At 51.6% G+C, this 21,404-nt stretch overlaps 1 protein-coding gene across 1 annotated transcript in view; it reads left to right on the top strand.

Moving 5' to 3' along the window:
- The window catches only part of Ephb2 (EPH receptor B2), a 123,593-nt gene extending 103,348 nt beyond the window's left edge, over nt 1-20,245 (top strand). Inside the window, exons 7-15 of the mRNA XM_059255214.1 lie at nt 1,835-1,943; nt 2,691-2,755; nt 12,928-13,050; nt 13,728-13,975; nt 14,853-15,068; nt 15,575-15,724; nt 17,243-17,436; nt 19,171-19,326; nt 19,817-20,245. Of these exons, the coding sequence (XP_059111197.1) occupies nt 1,835-1,943; nt 2,691-2,755; nt 12,928-13,050; nt 13,728-13,975; nt 14,853-15,068; nt 15,575-15,724; nt 17,243-17,436; nt 19,171-19,326; nt 19,817-19,925 (1,370 nt within the window). The 3' untranslated portion in view covers nt 19,926-20,245. The remainder of the gene's footprint in view (nt 1-1,834; nt 1,944-2,690; nt 2,756-12,927; nt 13,051-13,727; nt 13,976-14,852; nt 15,069-15,574; nt 15,725-17,242; nt 17,437-19,170; nt 19,327-19,816) is intronic.
- Nucleotides 20,246-21,404: the final 1,159 nt, after the last annotated feature.

Genomic DNA, 21,404 nt, shown 5'->3' with positions numbered 1-21,404 from the left:
AGTGCACGAATGAAGGATCCTATTCCTAGGAAGCCTGTGCCGACCAGAAAGCAGGCCACCTCCCTTCCTCCCAGATGTGAACCTCTGTGCATGATACAAACTGCACAGCTAGCCATTGAGCCTCGGGTTCTATGGCCCACAAAGGTCCCTGCTTCTCTATTACCATCGTATCAGTGAGACTGCTTCCTCTTCTGGGATACTTAGGAGGTCAGACATAACTTGCACATCCATGCTAATCGAATCCTTTTCTTTCCCTGCTCTGGACTTTTATCTATAAAACAAAAAAGAATTGTGCTTAATTGAGATAGTAAATATTGTAACCATTTACAAGTCCAGCAAGTTGCAATGGGACTGAGATTTCTGAAACCCTGTCTAAACTCAGCAGAAAGAAGTGCTGGGATAAATTAGTAATGTCTGCCCTGGACAAAGGAATGGGCCTATGTGCTATGTTTGTTTTCCAATACTGGATTATATGGTTTCTGAGTACCATTTCTGCTTTAATAATCTTGAGGAACAGTAGATTATAAAGAGGTGTGACTTCTGAAGCAAGACAGATGGCAGTCCACTTCTGGCTTGGCCCTAACTGTGTCACTGAAAACATGTCACCTGGCCTGTCTGGCCCTGTCTTTTTGTCCATAAAAGAGATGATGATTATGTTACCATCATCACCAAAAACATCAAACATATATGAGTCTTAGAGACCTAGCTCAGAATTGGTTTGAGGACACATATATTTAAAATAGTGTCCTTTCCATGGACCCGTCACCAACCAAGTTCTGGGACACTTTCTTATGGTTAGACTTCAGTGTTGCTTCTTAGCCTCTGGCCATGGAGCGTGGACATTGGCTCTCATCTGGATGACCATAAATTCCTATCCCACTATAGAAAGCTTCTCTGTATGTTCACCTGGCTTACAACACTTGCTTCCTCTGCCCTCTGCCCTCTGCCCTTCCCTTCCCAGCAGCTCCTCTTCCCTTCCTATGTGCCCCTCATGTCAGATGAGCTCACTGGCCAGGGACTGGGCACCATCCCAAGTCCTCTTTATTAACTCAACAGTTCTGTGCCAGGGCTCTGCTGTATGCCAGGCCATGTGCAGGCACTAAGAACCCAAAATGACCTCACCCCCTTGACCTTGACAAGCTCCTCTTCTTAATAATAACATGGATGGGGTGCTGGGGCAGCTGGCACCAGCCCAACCGATGCCAAGTGCATCTGTGCGCTGTCATTCACATCCCGGCCTCGGGGCAGGCAGATGAGCTGGCATGCTGGCTTTGACCTCTTCTTTCCTGGATAGCCTCAGGCCCATTCTGACCTCCACAAGCTTGGTTTCCTCAAGCATGAGAGGCCACTGTAGAAAGCGTATCACAGGGCTGCTATGGAAGTCTCTGATTGACACTGCAAACAGTAACAATGGGAGTCCAAGCTGGCTGAGTGTTCACTGTGAGCCAAGTATTGTCAGAGATTTACCCACAATCCTATGGGGTGAGAACTGTCAGTCTCCCCATCTTGGAGGTATTACTTAGTTGATAGACTGTTTGCCCAGCATGGTCAGACTTCCTTTCCAGGGAGCCGAGCCTCAGCCGTTCTTGCTTATTACCACCTCAGCATGGGAATGCGGGGGTCCCTGTGCCCACTTTATAGATGAAGAAGTGAGGATTGAAGCTGGTCAGAGGCCATTTCCTTCTCATGTCGCCTTTCCTGCTCAGCATGAGGCAGTTACTGGATTAGAAGCAAGCGGGGAGTGTAGGGGTCACCTCCGAGACCATCATGCTGGAGGATAGAGGCAGGGTCAGGTCTCCAAACCAGGCTGATAACCACTGCACTGTCTCTACAGCCGAGTACCAGACCAGCATCAAGGAGAAGCTGCCTCTCATCGTCGGCTCCTCGGCTGCTGGCTTAGTCTTCCTCATCGCTGTGGTCGTCATTGCCATCGTATGTAACAGGTGGGTGGCGGCTTCTGGGCCTGGTCGTCCTCCGTAGTTGGGATCTACTGGTGGCAGTGGGGGGGGGGGGGTCCAGTAGGCCAGGACACCGTAGGAGACCATCGGCCACCCATACAGTAGAATCAGGTGTGTGACAAGTACGTGGACAGGGTTGCACACTGAGTCACGTCAGCAGTGAGGACCGTTCCAGAACAGTGGGCAGGATGATGGCAGGATGCTAGGAGCTGTGGGGATGATGAAGAAAGATACTGTTCATTTCCCCAGGCAGAGGCTGAAGTGCTGAAAATGTGGGAGGAGCTTAGCCAGGAGGGGCTGGGCAGGGGTGGGGGTGGCGAGGCAGAGACAGGAGGGTGGAGTCAATCCTTGATGGCTGTAGGACGTGATGTGAAGCAAAGACTCTTCCTGCTTAAAGATATCCCCCTCCCCCCACTTCCCAACCGAGGACCAGAGCAAGCTCAGACAGACAGACAGACAGACAGAGGTTAGTGGAATCAGAAGCCACAACTAGAATCTTCCCTTAAAGGGACTTGGCCTCAGAGAGAACAGGGGACAGAGCGAGCCTGGGTGTGAGGAGGGAGAATGGGAAGGACAAGGAGGGCCAGGACAAAGGACAGGCCTAGACACCACCACCTCCAGCAGGGGAGTGGCCTGAAGGGCTTGCCCACCCTCTCTCCCTATCACCTACTGTGGCTCCCACCTCCCTGGGTGCCTCCAGGTGGCTCCAGCCCTTTGCTCTTGTTCTAGAAGACGGGGGTTTGAGCGTGCCGACTCAGAGTACACCGACAAGCTGCAGCACTACACCAGCGGCCACAGTACGTACACACCCTGGGGCCCTTCTCTGCCACCTCCATGAAGCCCTCCAGCTGCTGCTGCTCCTCCTCCTCCTCCAAGATTCATTTGTGTTTAAGCATGTATGTGTGTACAGGAGTATATGTGACTGTGAGTGTATGAGCCATGGAGGGTTGGGGTGTGGGGGGGAGGTACACCTACCTATGCCCACACAGAGAACGTCACATCCCTTGGAACTGGAATGACAGGTGCTTGTGGGACACCTGGCTTGTTACATGGGTGCTGGGATCCGAACACTGGTCCTCATGATGTGCAGCAAGTGCCCTTGTCCCCTGAGTCATCTCTGCTGCCCCTCTCTAAAGCCGCGTTGGCCCTGGATGTGCCAGGCTGCCTCTCACTTTGTGGCTTTTGCACCTGCTGTTCCATGTGCGCTTCCTGTGATGACCTCATCATGCATCATCACCATCCTTCCCTGACTCCACCCATCCCAGTCTTAACCCTAGTCTGAGCCAGTGCAGCCTGTCTTAGCCCGTCTTACCAGGGACATCGTCCTAGCTCTTGCCTGGTCTCCCTGCAGATATGGCAGGTCTTCTCCAGATCTGAACGTGTCTCCCTGCCACTAACAGGACACCCAGCACAGAGTGGGTACCACGCACATGAGTGAGCTATATAGGGAGATGGACCCAGAGTAGGGGGCAGGGGTGTTGTGGGCTTAAATGGGGGTTTAAGTGAGGGCCTTATCAAGAGTGTTTCATTTGAACAAAGACACAAAGGCACTCAGAGAGTGGGCTGCTCAGATATCTCCAAGGAAGAGCATAGCAGGGCAGGGAAATAGCCAGGGAGAGCCCTGAAGGCCAGGGTATAGCCAGGGAGAGCCTTGAAGACCAGGGGAATAGCCAGGGAGAGCCCTAAAAGGCCAGGGGAATAGCCAGGGAGAGCCCTGAAGGCCAGGGGAGTAGCCAGGGAGAGCCCTGAAGGCCAGGGGAATAGCCAGGGAGAGCCCTGAAGGCCAGGGGAATAGCCAGTGCAAAGGTTTGTAGGTGGGCCAGGCATGACTAGGGCGGAGTCGGGGTGGGAATGGGAGGTGGGCGTGATTGTCAGCCATGTGGAACTTTGGCTTCTCCTCTAAGTGAAGTGAGGAGCCCCAGCAAGTTCTGAGCTAAGGACTGATTTCTGTTACAGTCCCAGCAAAGGCTTCTCTGGGTATTGTGTGGAGAACAGAGAGAAAACACTGAAGCTGAGAAGCCAGGGAGGTGGCTCTGGAGCCATGCAAGCCAGATACCATGGTGGCTATACCAGGGGGCAGGGGCATTGGTAGGGAGTGGTTGGATTCAGCCTCTGTGTGTGTGTGTGTGTGTGTGTGTGTGTGTGTGTGTGTGTGTGTGTGTAATGTCTGAGTCTCATATGGCCAAGGCTCTTCTTGAACTCACCATGTAGCCAAAGATGATTTTGAATTTATAATCCTCCTGCCTCCACCTCCCAAGTGCTGGGTCTACAGGCATGTACTACCACACCCAGTTTACGTAGTGCTAGGGTTAGAACCCAGGACTCTGTGCATGCTAGGAAGCATTCTACCCACGGAGCCACATCCTCAGCCCTCAGCCCTGTACTGCTGGCCTGGTGGTGGGGCAAGAGAGAGCGGAGCCTCGGAATGCAGACTCCGTCACAAAACATTTGAAGAGAAAGCTCCTGGGCTTAGAAATCACTCTGGACATAAATATAAAAATAAGCTGTTAACATTTCCATTAAGATCTTCAAGTGATGCTGGGCGGTGGTGGCGCACGCCTTTAATCCCAGCACTGGGAGGCAGAGCCAGGCGGATCTCTGAGTTCAAGGCCAGCCTGGTCTACAGAGGGAGATCCAGGACAGGCACCAAAACTACACAGAGAAACCCTGTCTCAGGAGAAAGAAAAAAAAAAGATCTTCAAGTAACTACTGAACAGGGCGATGGGAAAGGCCATCGTAAGCATCACAACAGGGGAAGGGTCACTGAGAAATGGCAGTCACATTTCACTGGTGTGTTAGGAAGAAGTCACGACTGCAACGCTCTCCTCCAGCCGCCATCATGGGAGTAGATGTAGACACATTGTGTATTAAGTGTTGTTGGGGCTGGAGACGTGGCACAGAAGATGTGAGCACCGGCTGCTCGTTTGGAGCGGGTTTAGGTCCTGGCACCTACATGGCAGCTCCCAACCATCTGCGACTTCAGTCCCGGGGATCCAGCAGCCCTTCGCTGGCCTCCTTGGGCACCGGGTGTGTAAAATGGTACATAAACATGACAAGTGGGCAAAACATTTAAAAAAAGATAGGAAGAATTGTTTTCACGGGCTGGGGAGACAGATGGGGCGTAGAGTGTTTGCCTCTCAAGCCTGAGGAGCTGAGTTCAAGCCCCAGCACCCATGTGAAAACTGTGGAATTTCTCTCTTTGCTGTGCCTGGGCTGGGGAGGTGAGTGCAGAAGATCTCTAGGACTCCCTGGCCAGACAGCCTAACCTGCTTAGCAAGCCCCAGGTCAGTGAAAAAACAAGGTGTATGAAGTTGACCTCTGACCTCTAAATGCATGCACAGGTACCTGCACACATACGTGTAACATGCACCCACACATACAACAACAAAAACAGAAACCTGCTTTCATGGTCAATGCGTGGGTACTATTTAATCCCTGTAACAGTCCCACTGTGAGTTTAGATTCCAGCACCCAGACTTCACAGAAGCTCTGGGAAGGACCTAAGTCCCACCACCTCCTTGTGTGATGTCCACCCCACCAAGGCAGAGCAAGGCCAGGTCCCCTGCTCTACCACCCAGAGCCATTTGGGAGCATGGTAATTTGAAGCCTGAGCCAATAACAAGGAAATGGAAATGGATATGTGTGTGTGTGTGTATATATATATATATATATATATATATATATATATATATATATATATATATATATATATATAGAGAGAGAGAGAGAGAGAGAGAGAGAGAGAGAGAGAGAGAGAGAGAGTTTGGAGGGCTAGAGACAGGGCTTCTCTGTGTAGCCCTGGCTGTCCTAGAACTCACTCTGTAGACCAGACTGGCCTCAGAATCACAGAAATCTGTCTGCCTCTGCCTCCCAAGTGCTGGGAATAAAGGTGTGTGCCACCACCACCCAGCTTGAGATTTATTTTTAAAATAGACCCCAGGATTTATTCAGAGATCAATATCCTTTAATACTGAGTTTTTGTTTCCTGCTCTGAACTCTCAGAGTCATGCAGGATGTGTCCCGGATCCCATGTCCACCCCCACAGCCCTACACAGCCAAGACGAAGGAGAGTGTGGAGAACCAGAGATGTGTGTGGCTGGCTCAGAGTTACCAACACAGACTCCTATTTCCCAGCCATATGCACGTGCTGAATGGGGACCAAGTTTTAGGGTGTCTGGATGTGGAGCCAGAGGGGCTGACCTTATTTCTCATCTCTGCTCTGCCGCTGGCCAGCTGGTTGAGCTGGAGAAAAACACTGAACCTCTCTAAGCCTTGACATCCTTATATAGACCATAGAAAGAGTGATGGTGGGTCCTTTGGATGAATCGGTGGATCTTAGCATGATAATAGTGTCGTTATAATAGTAACATTTAATAAAAGCCAAGTCTACTTTACATGAGACAATTATTTGTTGCTATATGTCTGTGAGATGCTAAGTCCTTTAGAAAATTCCTCCAGGGCTGTGGAAATGGTTCTCGTAGTGAAGCATGAGAACCTGATTTGATCCCCAGAAACTGTGGAGAAAAAAAAAAAGCCAAGCATGTGGTACCCGATTGTAATTCCAGCACTGGGAGGGAAGAGGGGGCATGGATCTCTGGGGCTTGCTGGCCAGCCAGCCTAGCCTAATCTGCCCATTCCAGGCCAGGGAGGAACTCTGTCTCCAAAAAAACCAAGATGGGTGGCTCCTGAGACATGGCTGTCTTCTGGTGTCTGCACACACTTTTATACATGCACCTGTCCCTGTGCACCTGTGCACGCTCGCGAAGACACACACACACACACACACACACACACACACACACACACACACACACGAGAGTCTCTCATTTAATCTTCATAGTCCCCTAATGAGGGACATTGTTTATTATGCTCATTTTGTGGCGAGCATGATGATAGAGGTTGAGTGACAGGTTGAACCTGGATTCAAACTCATGGAGTAGTTCACTTGTGAGCATGCGTAGCCACAGGGATGGAATGTGAACCCAGGCCTCTGCATGCCTGGTCCTCCTGTCTCCTGAGAGGTCCATCTAGATTCAAGGTGGCGGTCTGTGGCACTCACAGCCATTAGCTTTGCAGACAACAGCCCAGTATTGCTGCTGACTCTGTGGACGTCTTCACCCAGGCTCAGGCCGGCATTTGCTTCTGGGGGCTGTTCTGTGAGATGTTCTTTCTGGCCATGAAGTTGTTGGCCATCTGCTGTGCCTGGAAAACTGGCAGCTGGGTGGACACCAGAGAGAACTGCGAGCTGGCCGGGTCAGACCCCACTGCTTGTTCGTCAGCTGTGCCTGTGTCTCCTTGAGTGGGTCGTTTTACCTTCCTGTACCACCAGTCTTCCATCCAGGGGGAGTAACATTGAGTCAGACCAGATGATGTTGCTATTTTTGTTTGTTTGTTTGTTTGTTTCATTTTTCAAGATAGGGTCCTGGAACTCACTCTGTAGACCAGGCTGGCCTCGAACTCACAGAGATCCGCCTGCCTCTGCCTCCTGAGTTCTGGGATTCAGGGTGTGCGCTACCACTGCCTGGCTGAAGTTGCCGTTTTTGTAGGTCAGACACAATCAGATCTTAGCAACGTCATAAGGTTCAGCCTGAGAGCATTTTACCTGGAAGGATCATTAGAAGGGATGACTGGGTTTAAAACTACCAGCTTTATAGAACAGATTTATACCCAAGAACTCTACATTGAATGCGTATGCAGCAAGTGTCTATGAAGTATCTGCTGTATACCACCTTCACACTCATGGTCCAGCACTAGAGCAAGGGCTTCTAACTTGGGATTAGACCATGGGAGCTCACCATGGCCCGTGAAGTCCAGTATTGCATGTGGAATATGGGAGTGTACACACCCGTGGGAATCCTTCTCCAAGGGGTGGAACTGTGGCCTTCACTAAATTCTCAAAGGTACTCATGGCCCCAAATGAGAAGAAGATTCATAAGTGAACCACTGTGATTTTGCAATAAGCATTCTTTGAGTGTTTGTTGTATACCAGTCTAGAACAAGATAGAATTGCCTCTACTTTCCTGGGGGAGAAAGTAAAACATCCCCAGGCACCATAGAGTTCCAGAAAGGGGATCCAGGGAGCTGTGGGCATGGGTGTTTGGAAACTGTACACCAGAATAGAAAAGTCCCAGACGCTGAGGTCATAGACTGACAGTGGAGACAGGGCTGTGGTACCTAAGAAAGGCCACAGATGCTTCTGGAGAAGTCCAGTCAGGCTTCACAGAGGAGGTGGCATTTGATATGGTCTCAGGGAGGAAGAGGAAGTGTCCTGAGGGGGTAATAACAACACGACTTCAGAAGCAAGAAGGGATGAGGTGTGCCTAGAGCCCCTGGGAAAGGACTCTTTTTTTTTTTTTTTTTTTTTTTGGTTTTTCGAGACAGAGTTTCTCTGTCTCTGTGTAGCTTTGGAGCCTGTCCCTGGAACTCACTCTGTAGACCAGGCTGGCCTTGAACTCACAGAGATCTGCCTGGCTCTGCCTCCCGAGTGCTGGGATTAAAGGCATGCGCCACCGCCGCCCGGCGGGAAAGGGCTCTTATTAACTAGTGTTAGCAGTCTGTTGTTTGCTGCTGTCACAAAACACCCGAGGCTGCATCATGTGTCGAGAAAGGAGGTTAATCAAACTCTCAATCAGCTGTTCTGCTGAAGGCCCTGTGGTAGAGGATTTCATGGCAGGAGCGTGTGTGACAGGGAGAGGCCGCGTAGAAAGACAGGTAGGAGGACTGGGTTTGTTCTTTAATCTCTCAGAAGAACTAACTAGTCTCCACAAACCTCCATCCATTCCTCCCCAGGGTTATGTTCCAGTGACTTGCAGTACCAGGCAGAGGTGCCTGCCTCTGTCCCCAGTCATCCTGACATGCTCCCGGCTGGGGATGGCCTCTGGCTGCTGCCCATAGAGGTGCCGACTTTTGCTGAGTCTCCTTTGCTCCTGGAGTGACCTCATTCCTGCCCTCCCCTCCTCAGATGGCCTGTCAGAAAGGATCTCCCCAAGTTGTACTGAAACTCAAGAAGCTGAAAGCCAGGCACCATGACCCATGGTATTGAGTCTAAGCAAAAAAAATGGCTTCTCCAGGCTCTGAGGAGCCTGACTTGGAAGGAAGGAGATGTGGCTCATACTCCAGGTTAGGGAAGCCTGTGCCAGGGCCAGCAGGAATGAGAGTTGTGACTAAGAACTATCCCCGAGGCTGGAGCAGCAGCTCAGCAGTTAAGAGCACTGGCTGCTCTTGCAGAGGACCTCAGGTTCTGCAATACCCACATAGCAGTGCAAACTCTAACTGTAGTTCCAGGGATCCGACGCCCTCGTTCTGGCTTCCATTGCTACTGCATACATGCGGTGCACAAACTTACATGCAGGCAAAAAACAACCATACCTATAAAATAATGTTTTTAGAAAAACAGAGCCATTCTTGAGGTCTTGGGGAATCTCTATATCTGTCATAGAGCATTTGCTTAGCATGCACAAGGCCCTGGGTTCAATCCCTGGTCCCATAAATATAAGAATCAGGCTTGGGACTGGAGAGATGGCTCAGCAGTTAAGAGCACTTGCTGCTCCTCCAGACATCCAGGAGTTTAGTTCCCAGCATCCACGTCAGGTGGCTCACAACTGTCTGTAACTCCAGCTCCAGGGAATCTGTTACCTCTGGCATCCTCAGGCACCAGCACTCATGTGCACCATATTTGGATACAACACTTAAACATAATTAAAAATAATAAGTATCTTTTTAAAAAAGAGGAAGAAAAAGTACCACACCTGTGCTCAAATCTGAAAGACCTTGGGGCTCCAAGACATGTGGCCTTGGCCTGAGTGACTGGCTTCACGGAGCTACAGTTCTGTCTCACAGCTCCTGGGAGGACGAGGGAGAGATAAGGAAATACATGCAAAGAGTCTGGCCCAGTGTCAGGCTCAGATAAAGGCTCAGCAAGTGACAGCTGCTGTTACCATAATTCATCTTTGTTGCCTGGATCCTCAGCTCCCCAGACTTGGAGCATCTATTGTGTGCAGAGATCTGAAACGTGTGCCAGGGAGAGAAGCAGTGAGATGTGAGCCCGTGCCCAGCTCTCCTCCCAGGCACTCGGTCTTGGCTGGTGTTTCTTACTGTCTTTGTGAAATCTTGGGCTCCTGTACAACTCTATTGAAAGTTTTGTATCATATGGCCAGGAGAACTCTGTGTGTGTGTGTGGTGTGTGTGTGTGTGTGTGTGTGTGTGTGTGTGTGTGTGTGTGTGTGTTTTGGGATATGTGCACATGAGTGCAGGTGCCTGTGGAGGCCAGAAGAGGGCACCAGATCCCCTGGAGCTGGAGTTATGGGTGGTTATGAGCTACCCAACATGGGTGCTAGAAACCAAACTCAGAGCCCCTGCAAGAGCAGTGTGCACTCTTAACTGCTGAGCCATCTCTCCAGCCTTATAAGGTTCTTTAAAAAAAAAAAAAAACTCTGTGTGTGTGTGTGTGTGTGTGTGTGTGTGTGTGTGTAATGTGCATGTATGTGCATGTGTGTAAATGCAGGCACACACATGCCACAGTGTATGTGTAGAGGATGGAGGATAACCTTAGATGATGGGCTTCATTTCTACTTTGAAACAGTCTCTCGTTTTTCAGCTGCATGACCCATGCTTGCTGGCCCACTAGCTTTCCGGGGAGCTCCCTGTCTGTCTCTTCCTGCTGTCTCCTTATAGGAGCGCCAGGGTTATAGATGCTGCTGGATCCAGCCCTTGTGCAGGTTCTGGGGATAAAATTCAGGTCTTCACACTCACAAGGCAAGTGCTTGTACCACGGACCCATCTCCCCATCCCCATTTATAACATTCTGCAACAGAAAAATCTAGACATCTATACTCAGGGATACTTTTTTTTTTTTATCATATTTATTACCGCAATTTTGGACTTTGTACATTTCTTTTTAAAAATAACACAGCCCAGTTCTATTCTCTAGTTTTTATTTGTTATTGTTGTGTGTAGATGGATGACTATGTTTAAGCATTGACATACACCTACACACATGTGGAGGTCAAAGGGCAAGTTTTAGGAGTCGGCTCTATCCTTCCACCTCACCGAGGCAGGACCTCTCATACTGCTTCCGCCGTGCTGCGTGCTCCAAGCTAGCTGGCCCACAAACTTCCAGGCTGTTCCCTATTCTCTGCCTCCTATCTCTCTGTGGAAGTGCTGGGATTAGAGATGTATACTCCCACATCTGGCTTTTTATTTTTATTTTTTTAGCATGGTTTCCAGAAGTCAAACTCTGGTTGTCATGCTCATGCAGCAAGCTCTTTACCCAGTGAGTCATCTTGCCAACTCATGAATTACTATTTTAATAAAAAAAAAAAAAAGCCCATCATAATAAGTACATTTTATTCCTAGGGGTCTTCGGTCCTCTCAAAACCTATCCAGGGGCTGCCAAAAGGCTTATAGACTCAGATTTATAACCCCTGACTGAAAGGGCCAGCTTAGCGCGCACACACACACACACACACACACACACACCGAGTCACAAACATAGCTAATGTATTAGAGCTAAGGTTGGCCATATGCTGAGCTGTTTAGTTTTTGTGGGTCTCTTCTAGTGTTCCACCCTGCATCCCTGGTATAAAATCAATGAGCATGGCTGTATTCCAATAAAACTTTATTTGTCACGCGAGCAGAAGGGCCTGTACTGCAGGCTCTGACTCCCAGATTCATGGGATGTTGGAAGTAGAAGCAGAGAACAGTCATCAAATGGTTCTAGGGCCACACAGCTGAGCTGGGTTGGTGACCTATGAGGACCCAGGGACTCCAACTTCTGAGTCCTAGAACGGCTGCCTCCAGTAACAGCTTTCAGCACAGAGGAGAATGAGAGTGGGGAGCTGGGGAGCCCAGAGGAAGGCCTGGGTTTTGGAATACCAAGTTGGAAGAGGAAGACAAAGTGATGGCCTTTCCTTCCATCACAGCAGTTCACTGACTCATCATTGGTCAGAAGGGGACTTTGATGTCCAGACACCTTCTTCTCTTTCTGAATCCACACATATACACTGACAGCAGGTCAGGAATAAAATGAGTACGTCCTGGGTTTGACTTCAGGCTGGTCACCAAGGAATCCAGGGATCCAGAAAGGCTTGAGGCTTAGCTAGTGAGGATGCAAGAGTATAGGATGCTCAAGAGAGGATGCAAGAGTATAGGATACTCAAGATGTGGTAAGTGAGGCTCATGGACCTGGCTCTGTGTGTGTGTGTGTGTGTGTGTGTGTGTGTGTGTGTGTGTGTGTGTGTGTGCGCGCACGCGTGCCTGGCTATTCATGTAGATGTACGTATGCATGCTTGTGAGTGCTGAGGTGTCACGTTTCCAACCTTTATTTTGGGGGACAGGGTCTCACTGAGCCTGAAGCTCACTAATCCGACTAAGCTAGCTGGCATTGAGCTTCAGGGATCCACCCACCTCCATCCACTTCCCCCAAACCCCAATGCTGGAATTACATGATTATACTACTGCCCTGGCTTTAACATGGGTATCAGAGATCTGAACTCAGGTCCTTGTGCTTGAGTGGCAGGCTCATCACTGACTGAACCATCTTCCAAGTCCTCTTTTTGTTTATGACTTTTTATGACTTCCTGTTTCTTGTCCTTGTACCTGGATTCTGTATCACAGGGCAGTAAACCTATCCAGCCTTTTAGTCTATGCCCTTGCCAAAACCAGACATCACTAGTCAATCACAGCAGTCTTTTAGCTGCTCCAAAAAGCTAGGAGTGATCTGTGATCTTGGAACAAGACTAGAACCTATTTGTCACTTTTCTGATCTCTGTTCCCCCTACCTTTCTACTTGCTGCCCATCAACTCAGTGAGACCTAGAAGTCAGGTGACCAGAAAGGAGTTTCCCAGTTCCTATGGGGGCCATATAGGAGCATCCTTTCCCTGGGGGCAGGGGGAGGGGGCTGCCTGCCTTTTTTCCATTTATGTGCCTCTCAAGCCTGTCCTTATAACCCAGCCTGGTCTTGTCCCCCAGTGACCCCAGGCATGAAGATCTATATTGACCCTTTCACCTATGAAGACCCTAATGAGGCAGTCCGGGAGTTTGCCAAGGAAATTGACATCTCCTGTGTCAAGATTGAGCAGGTGATCGGAGCAGGTAGGTGGCAAATGCCTCAGGGTACCATGACTTTGGCCATGGGTGGGCAACCACAGTGTGACCCTGGAGTTGATGGTAAGTTGAAGATCAAGGGAAACAAAGGACCCTCCTAAAGATCCAGAATTCCCAAGTAAAAAGGATCCTTAGAGGTCATCCTGTAAAACCATCACATGAGCTGGGCGGTGGTGGCGCACGCCTTTAATCCCAGCACTTGGGAGGCAGAGGCAGGCAGATCTCTGTGAGTTCGAGGCCAGCCTGGGCTACCAAGTGAGTTCCAGGAAAGGCGCACAGCTACACAGAGAAACCCTGTCTCGAAAAATGAAAAAAAAAAAAAAATCACATGCACAGAGGGGAAACTGAGGCTGGCATGAGGCATAGCAAGTTGGAGATTGAACTGGATCTGGAGCCTAGCTCTGTCCTTTCCATCATCCACCACGGTCTTGTCCCCATCTCCCCAAATCTCCCCATGTCCTTGTCTCCAGACACCCCAAAGCAGCCATGAAGAACCCACCTTCCCAAAGATGGCTGGGCCTTCTCTAGGCCCCACATTCACAATGGGATCCTGTGTTGATAGAATGAGATCATAAAACACCCACAATGGGAGTGATAGGCGACAGGGAGGTGACACTTCTCACCTGACACGTGACACTATGCCTGTCTCAATGTGTCTATCCCAGGGGAGTTTGGTGAGGTATGCAGTGGCCATTTGAAGCTGCCAGGCAAGAGAGAGATCTTTGTAGCCATCAAGACCCTCAAGTCGGGCTACACGGAGAAGCAGCGCCGGGACTTCCTGAGTGAGGCATCCATCATGGGCCAGTTCGACCACCCCAATGTCATCCACCTGGAAGGGGTTGTTACCAAGAGCACACCTGTCATGATCATCACTGAGTTCATGGAGAATGGTTCCCTGGACTCCTTCCTCCGGGTAGGGAGAGCCCTAGGGGGTGTGAACAGGGTAGGAAAAGGGCTGCTGCGCATAACTTCATTGGATCTTAAGAAAATTCTTGATCAGGAATGGCTTACTGGCCACCACCACCTTCCATTGCGTTACCCTGACAGGCATTGTTAATCAATCCCAGAGCTCCTTCCCACTCAGCTCAGAAGCAATCTCAGAGTCAGTGTGGTTCCCTGGGAAGCCCAGGCATTCCCTCAGGGTTGTACAACCCGAGGTGCCTGCCCTTTCATGCTCAAGAGGCATTCTTATTACACAGCAGAATAGAGTTCAGAGATAAGAAGCATCAAGGGCCAAAGGGAGAGCCCAGACCACAGCCAGGGGTGTTGACACCCCATCCAGGGTGTTCACCAGACTTCATAGCTCTCCAGAGTTGCATAAGATAAGGGAGAAAAATCAAAAGTATAAGGCCAGCAGATGAATCCCCTCAGGACAGCACAGTGAGCCATCAAGACAAGAGAGCACTGGCCTGGGGGTCAGGAGCATGCTATTGGGCCAGCTGTCACTCAACAAATGCTTATGAAGTTGGTCCCAGCACCTTCCATGTACCTTTCTGTTTAAGTCAGAGCAGCCCTTAGAGACACATGTTTTGGCTGTTTAACAGGTGAGCGGTTAGGTTCAGAGAGAGTGGGTCATATGTCCAAGCTTGCACTACCAGGAAAACAGAGTCAGGGTCAGTCTGTGTACGCTTACTCCAAGGCTGGTATTCTCTCCAGACCACTCTGGGGTTCCTGGGTGTCTGAGTCCTTCCCACAGAGTGTACAAAGGTGACAGACACCTGCCATTGTGAGACATTCCAGAGCTCTGACACCCGCTCTTCCATTGACTCTATTTTCCACCCTCCCCAAAGCAAAATGACGGGCAGTTCACAGTCATCCAGTTGGTGGGCATGCTGCGGGGCATTGCAGCCGGCATGAAGTACCTGGCAGACATGAACTACGTGCACCGTGACCTCGCTGCACGCAACATCCTCGTCAACAGCAACCTGGTTTGCAAGGTGTCTGACTTCGGGCTCTCACGCTTCCTGGAGGACGACACCTCTGACCCCACCTATACCAGCGCTCTGGTAAGGGGACAGCAAGGCTTCCTAGGCGTAGCCATCTCTGCAAGCTCTGTGTATCCACTCACCTGCCCAGGTCAAGCATTCACTGGGCCCTGGAGACAGGAAGGGTCACACAGAAAGCCTCCTGGGTTCTTGGATCGCCTGGGCTGCTGAGGCGGGGAGATGAGATGATGAGCGCAAGGGAGGGAAGGGCTGGGAGCCATGGAAGGCAAGAGAGACATGAGCGCACTGTGGAATCTGGGGGACCAGAAACTCCCTGAGAACCAGGGAAAGGTTTTTTGGGGACTCAAGGATGAAAAGGTGGAATCCAGATGGCAGTGTGGGGAACGGCACTTCCAGCAGAGGGACCAGCATATGCAAATGTCCTGTGGTTGGAGCAACTGAGGAGTTTGGGAACCAATGAGGTTCTTCCTGGGATCTGACAGAGCACAGTGTGGGGAGTATGGAGAGGAGAAGTCAGACAGGTCACCATCCCACCCGTCAACCTCTTTCTTCTCTCTGCCCCCCAGGGTGGGAAGATCCCCATCCGCTGGACAGCACCGGAAGCCATCCAGTACCGGAAATTCACCTCAGCCAGTGATGTGTGGAGCTATGGCATTGTCATGTGGGAGGTGATGTCCTACGGGGAACGGCCCTACTGGGACATGACCAACCAGGATGTGAGTCTCCAGGATGTGGGCAGGGCCTTGTTGGCCTGGCGGGTTGAGGAGGGCAAGACCAGGGACTCCTGGCCTTGTGCTGAATTCCCTGGGGTTGAAGGCCTGGCTGCCAGGCTGATGAACCTTACTCTTGAAGAGGGGGACTAGAGAGGTCACCTGCCCATCCCCCACGTGCCAAAGCATCATGGTGCATGTATGAAAGCCAGAGGACAACCTGTGGGAATCAGTTCTCTGCTTCCACCATGCGGGTTCTAGGTCTTTGCCAGCAAGCGCCTTTCCCTGCTGAGCCCTCTCATTGGCCCCAAGATGATTTTTCAGAGACCCAGCTGCAAGCATCAGGGGACTGCTGTGGTCGGATGCTAAAGTGCAGAGCACAGGTGTCTAGCCCTGTAGGTGTGGAGGCCAGGGCAGTCGGGACAAGGTCAGCCAGGAAGTCATCACAGAGCCAGTAGCACTCGGGGAGTGGGGACATGCAGTGGGAAGATTAGCTCTTGAAAAGGTGCAGGGGTGAGGCTGAGAGGCGGGGCTGGGAGCCTGGACTGGAAACTTGGTCAGAAAGCTTGGGGAGGCTTTGTGTGGGTCAGCTTCCTGTCATTGTAACAAGATGCCTGAAATGATGAACCTAACGGGAAGAAAGGTTTGTTTGAGTGCACACAGTTCCGGTCTGTATCCGGCTGGCCCATTTCTTGGGGGACAGTACATGATGGTGAGAATGTGAAGGGTGCTATTCTTTTTAGAGCGCCCAGGAAGCAAGGAGAATGGAGCAGAAGGCCCAGCATCCCAGCTTCCCCTCCCAGGGCATGCCTCCAGCAGTCTACCTTCCTCCCACTAGGCCCCACCCCTAAAAGATCTACCACTCTCAAGTAGTGCTCCAGGCTGAGGACCAAGCCTTCCTTCAGAACAAGGGTCTTTGAGTGACATTTGAGATCCACACGGTAGCGGGCTTCAGGGGAGGAGTTTGAAGTCACCCCAGGGATTTTCAGTCACACAAATACACAGGAGAGGGTCAAGTTCCAGAAGATGAATCTTACCATGGTGGCAGAGCGGACTGAAGCCATGTTTGGCCTCCTATTTCTGACAGAGGGGAAGGTATTGGCTCTAAGATCACCAGCCAGCTCAGGGCCTAGATCTCTGCCCAGATCTCTGTGAGCACTCAGATTGAGAATATGGCTACCCTAGAGTCAAACATCAGGCCAGCAGGGATGTCCACAGCCATGAGAGCCAGCAGGGGGCTCACGGATGGTGAGAACAAAGAGCTGGGACAGCCCAGCACAGGATAGGTCTTGAAGACAAGCTACCTGAGGTTACTGGGTATCCAAGGTTGGCAGAGAGAGGGGCGTAGGAGACAGACCTGCGGGGGGGGTGGGGGGGTGGGGGGGTGGGACCCAAGGCAGCCACAGGAGGTCGAGGAGTCCCCATGGGTCAAGCCTGCAATGCTCCAAGGATAAATGTTCCTGGCAGGGGGCTGAAGTCCTCACCCCAACCACCCCGGCCCACTCTGCCTCTGTGATCCCCCAGGTAATCAACGCCATTGAACAGGACTACCGGCTACCTCCGCCCATGGACTGCCCGAGCGCCCTGCACCAGCTCATGCTGGACTGCTGGCAGAAGGACCGCAACCATCGGCCCAAGTTCGGCCAGATTGTCAACACGCTGGACAAGATGATCCGAAACCCCAACAGCCTCAAAGCCATGGCGCCCCTATCCTCTGGGTACGGCCACCCTGGCCCCACCCCTGTCTCAAAGCCCTTGCTTCTGGGTATGATTCATTTTAGCCCCACCCATCTCCTCTGGGTACTGTCCAGGCCCCACCTGGTGGCAGTCTGGGGTGGTGGAGGAAGACCCTTGTAAAGCATGGTTAAAGAGGACAGCATTCAGGAAGCCTTCCTACAGTCTAGAGTCACAGTGGTGGCCGGCTGTGCTCAGCATGGATTCTGCCCCCTGTTCTTCCTTCCTCTCCTCACACCCGAGCTGGGCCTCTTGGTGTCCATTGTGCCCTCATTGGCACTTGTACGAATGCACACACAAGCCGGGCAGTGGTGGCACACGCCTTTAATCCCAGCACTCGGGAGGCAGAGGCAGGCGGATCTCTGTGAGTTCGAGGCTAGCCTGGTCTACAGAGCGAGATCCAGGACAGGCACCAAAACTACACAGAGAAATCCTGTGTCAAAAAAACAAAAAAACAAATGCACACACACACACACACACACACACACACACACACACACACACCACTTGCACAAAATCCTGCATACATAGAGCTAGGCACAAGCATTCATGCTTGGTCACACACACACACACACACACACACACTCACAGCTACATAGTCACCAATGTATACATGCCCCCATTCAGGACATACCCACCACATACATGCCCCCAGGGTGGAAATACCAGCTCAGCCCCAGGACAGGGCTCAGGGACCCTGGGCCTTCCTTTCTGAGGTCCCAGGGCATGCTCCATTAGATTTGCCTCATTGTTGCCTTCCAGAGGTGGTTGTTACAGGTCATGCAGCTGCTGACCCTGCTCGCTCTTACTCTGTGGAACCCAAGGACAGCTGTCACACAGGTCACGTGGCTTTCACAGGTCACATAGCTGCTGGCCCCGCTCTCAGGGACCCTCAGTCCTTCAGGGTTTAGGAGGAGAGTGTGCAACCAGATGCCTCACCACCAAGGCCAGCCATACCTGGAGATTCCTTGAGTCAAAGTCCTTCTGTGGCCATGAGGTCTTTGTGCTAGCCTGTACCTGTTACACCTCACCTTGACCCTGGACCAGCCATTCTCTACTCTAGAGCAGTGGTTCTCAACCTTCCTGATGCTGCAGCCCTTTAATAGACTTCCTTGTGTTGGGACCCCCCCAACCAAATTATTTCATCGCTTCTTCATAACTGTAATTTTGCTACTTTTATAAATCATAATGTAAATATCTGTGTTTTCCGATGGTCTTAGGTGACCCCTGTGAAAGGGTCATTTGACCCCAAGGGGGTCACGACCTCCAGGTTGAGAACTGCTGTTCTAGATGAAGCCATGGAGCCCTTCCCCTTATGAGACCTGTGCACACCCTGCCTGTCCCCATTAGCTCTGAGCCTTGTCTACATGTGGGTCTGGTAGTGCAGTCTGTATACCGGAAGCATATTACCAGGGTCAGAGAAAGATGAAAAATGACTCCAGGGGAGGAAGCAGGGACGAGCTGACACCATTGTCCAACCACAGTCCCTTCTATAATTGGGGTTCCCAGAGCCTCCCCAGCTTCCCCAGTTCCCCAGGCACTCATAGATACTCACTTGTACAAGTTCTAACTCAGGTCCACGTTCACACGTAAACGCCTGCACACTCACCTGTGCTCACACAGAGATAACCACACAGGTACCACACGCATTCTTTCCCATCTGCCATCTGGCTGTCACCGTGTGCCGTGACCATCCCTGTCCCCTGCCCCTCCCCCAGCATCAACTTGCCACTGCTGGACCGCACGATCCCCGACTACACCAGCTTTAACACAGTGGACGAGTGGCTGGAAGCCATCAAGATGAGCCAGTACAAGGAGAGCTTCGCCAATGCCGGCTTCACCTCCTTCGACGTTGTATCTCAGATGATGATGGAGTGAGTACCTAGCGGCCTCCACCCAGCCCTGGTGACACCTCCTCCCCACCCGCCCTACCAGCCGAATGGGGAACATTGGAGTGTGAGTGACCCAGCAGGGATGGCAGGGACTAAGGAGTAATACACATCCAGATCTGGAGCTGGGTCTGCCTGGTGCCTCTTGGCTTTCTGGCTGGGCAAATCCCAGAAGTCTGGGAAGATTTTTTTTTTATCTGCAAACCTGGGTTTAGTGAAGAAGCATCAAGGAAATGGGTATGCAGCCAAGACAAGCCCAGCCCTGCTTCCTGATGGCAGAAGGCAGAAGGGCCCCCTGCCTCCCCATTGGCTGATCTGGCCCCAGAATCTCTCAGTCCAGCTTTGACACCCTTTGCCCATCCCCACATCCTTTCCCTATCCCTCAGCACTAAGGACCTGGGGAAGTTAATGCAGCTGGTCCACCCTCCCCCCCTCAACACACACATTTTCCTAACTGTGTCCATCTCTCCCAAAGGGACATTCTCCGGGTTGGGGTCACCCTAGCTGGCCACCAGAAAAAAATCCTGAACAGTATCCAGGTGATGCGGGCCCAGATGAACCAGATTCAGTCTGTGGAGGTTTGACGTTCGCCTGCCTCGGCTCGCCTCTTCCTCCACGCCGCCTCCTCAGCCCCGTACGTCGGTCCCTCTGCTGCCCTGTCCACTGCAGGGCCAGCCACCTGCCCGGAGGCCACAAGGCAACAGGAAGAACCAAGTAGCAGCACTCTAGCCAACGAGACGACACCAAGAACCCATGCAAGTCAAAGGAATGAAAAGGGAATGGGGGGAACACGCAGCTGGATCTGGGAGGGGGCGGGACAGGCAAGGACTATTTGTTCAAAGAGGATTCTCATAAGGAGAGCAGCGATGGTTCTTAGGGGAGAAAAGAAAAGGGCTTGGGAGATCCACGCGATGTGTCCCATTGGAAGCCAGAAGCCTTTTCTCTCCAACTCCTTCTGGGAAGGTTGAGCTGGCCAGAGCCAAGAAACATTTCCAGGAAAAATAATATGAAGGGAAGAGATGGGCCACCCTCCTTGCCTGGCCTTAGCTGTTTCTTGGAGCATCACTAATGGCCCAGCCCTAGGCACAACGGGCAGAGAGAACAGGCAGCTGCCCCAGATAGGGGAAGTCCATTCCAGCTGCCACCAGCAGACAGGAGAACAGTTCTGTCTTGGGAGACCATTTGAAAAACTCTCAGGAGGAGGCAGAAGAGGAGATCCTGACCTCCCAGGTCACACTGAACAGGCCAGATCTTCCTGAGGCCAGCCACCCAGATCTGCGGCCGCAGGAGGCCCTGCCCTGCCCGGGTGCCAGCTCCCTGCTCAGCCTCACCCTGAGGACGATGCTGCAGGTGACTGTCATCAGCTACGACTGCCACTGAGAAGCGTTGGTCTTGGATCTGGGTTTGTTTACAGCGATTTGTGGACTGGGGGTATTTTGATCGGGGTGGCTTTGGTCTAGGGAGGGTTTGTTTGTTGGGTTTTTTTTAATGACAATGAAGAGACACTTTGACATTTCCTACCTTTTGAGGACTTGATCCTTCTCCAGGAAGAAGGTGCTTTCTGCTTACTGACTTAGGCAATACACCAAGGGCGAGATTTTATATGCACATTTCTGGATTTTTATATGCTTTTCATTGACACCCCTCCCTCCTCCCAACTGCTGCCAGGCCTCACCAAAGCCAACTGTCACAGGGCCACCCGGGCCACTCCGAGACCTCAGTGAGACTGGGGGCGTGGAAAGAGTTGCACCAAGCATCCCACCTTGGAGAGCAGACTGGGGCAGATGAGGACTCCGAGGCCCGAAGTCCTCCCTGCCTCCCTGCACACTCTCAAGCTCTCTGCCCTGTTCTATCTGGTACTTTGCAGGCACAGAGGCCCCTTCAGGTTCCTGGGTGCTCTCCGATGGCCAAAACCCAATTTCACCTCTGGGAGCCTGGACCAGGCGACCCGGGACGTCAGGACCCTGATCATTCACTGTGACACCCCAGCCCTCCAAGGGTACCCCCCGGAGACCATGTGACTCTGTCTCTCCCACTCCTTCTTTCCCTGAGGCCTTTGCCCA

This window comes from Peromyscus eremicus, chromosome 2 (assembly GCF_949786415.1).
Source record: "Peromyscus eremicus chromosome 2, PerEre_H2_v1, whole genome shotgun sequence".
Taxonomy (NCBI): domain Eukaryota; kingdom Metazoa; phylum Chordata; class Mammalia; order Rodentia; family Cricetidae; genus Peromyscus; species Peromyscus eremicus.
Note: the sequence above shows the minus strand (reverse complement) of the source record. Positions and strands in the feature narration are given on the sequence as shown.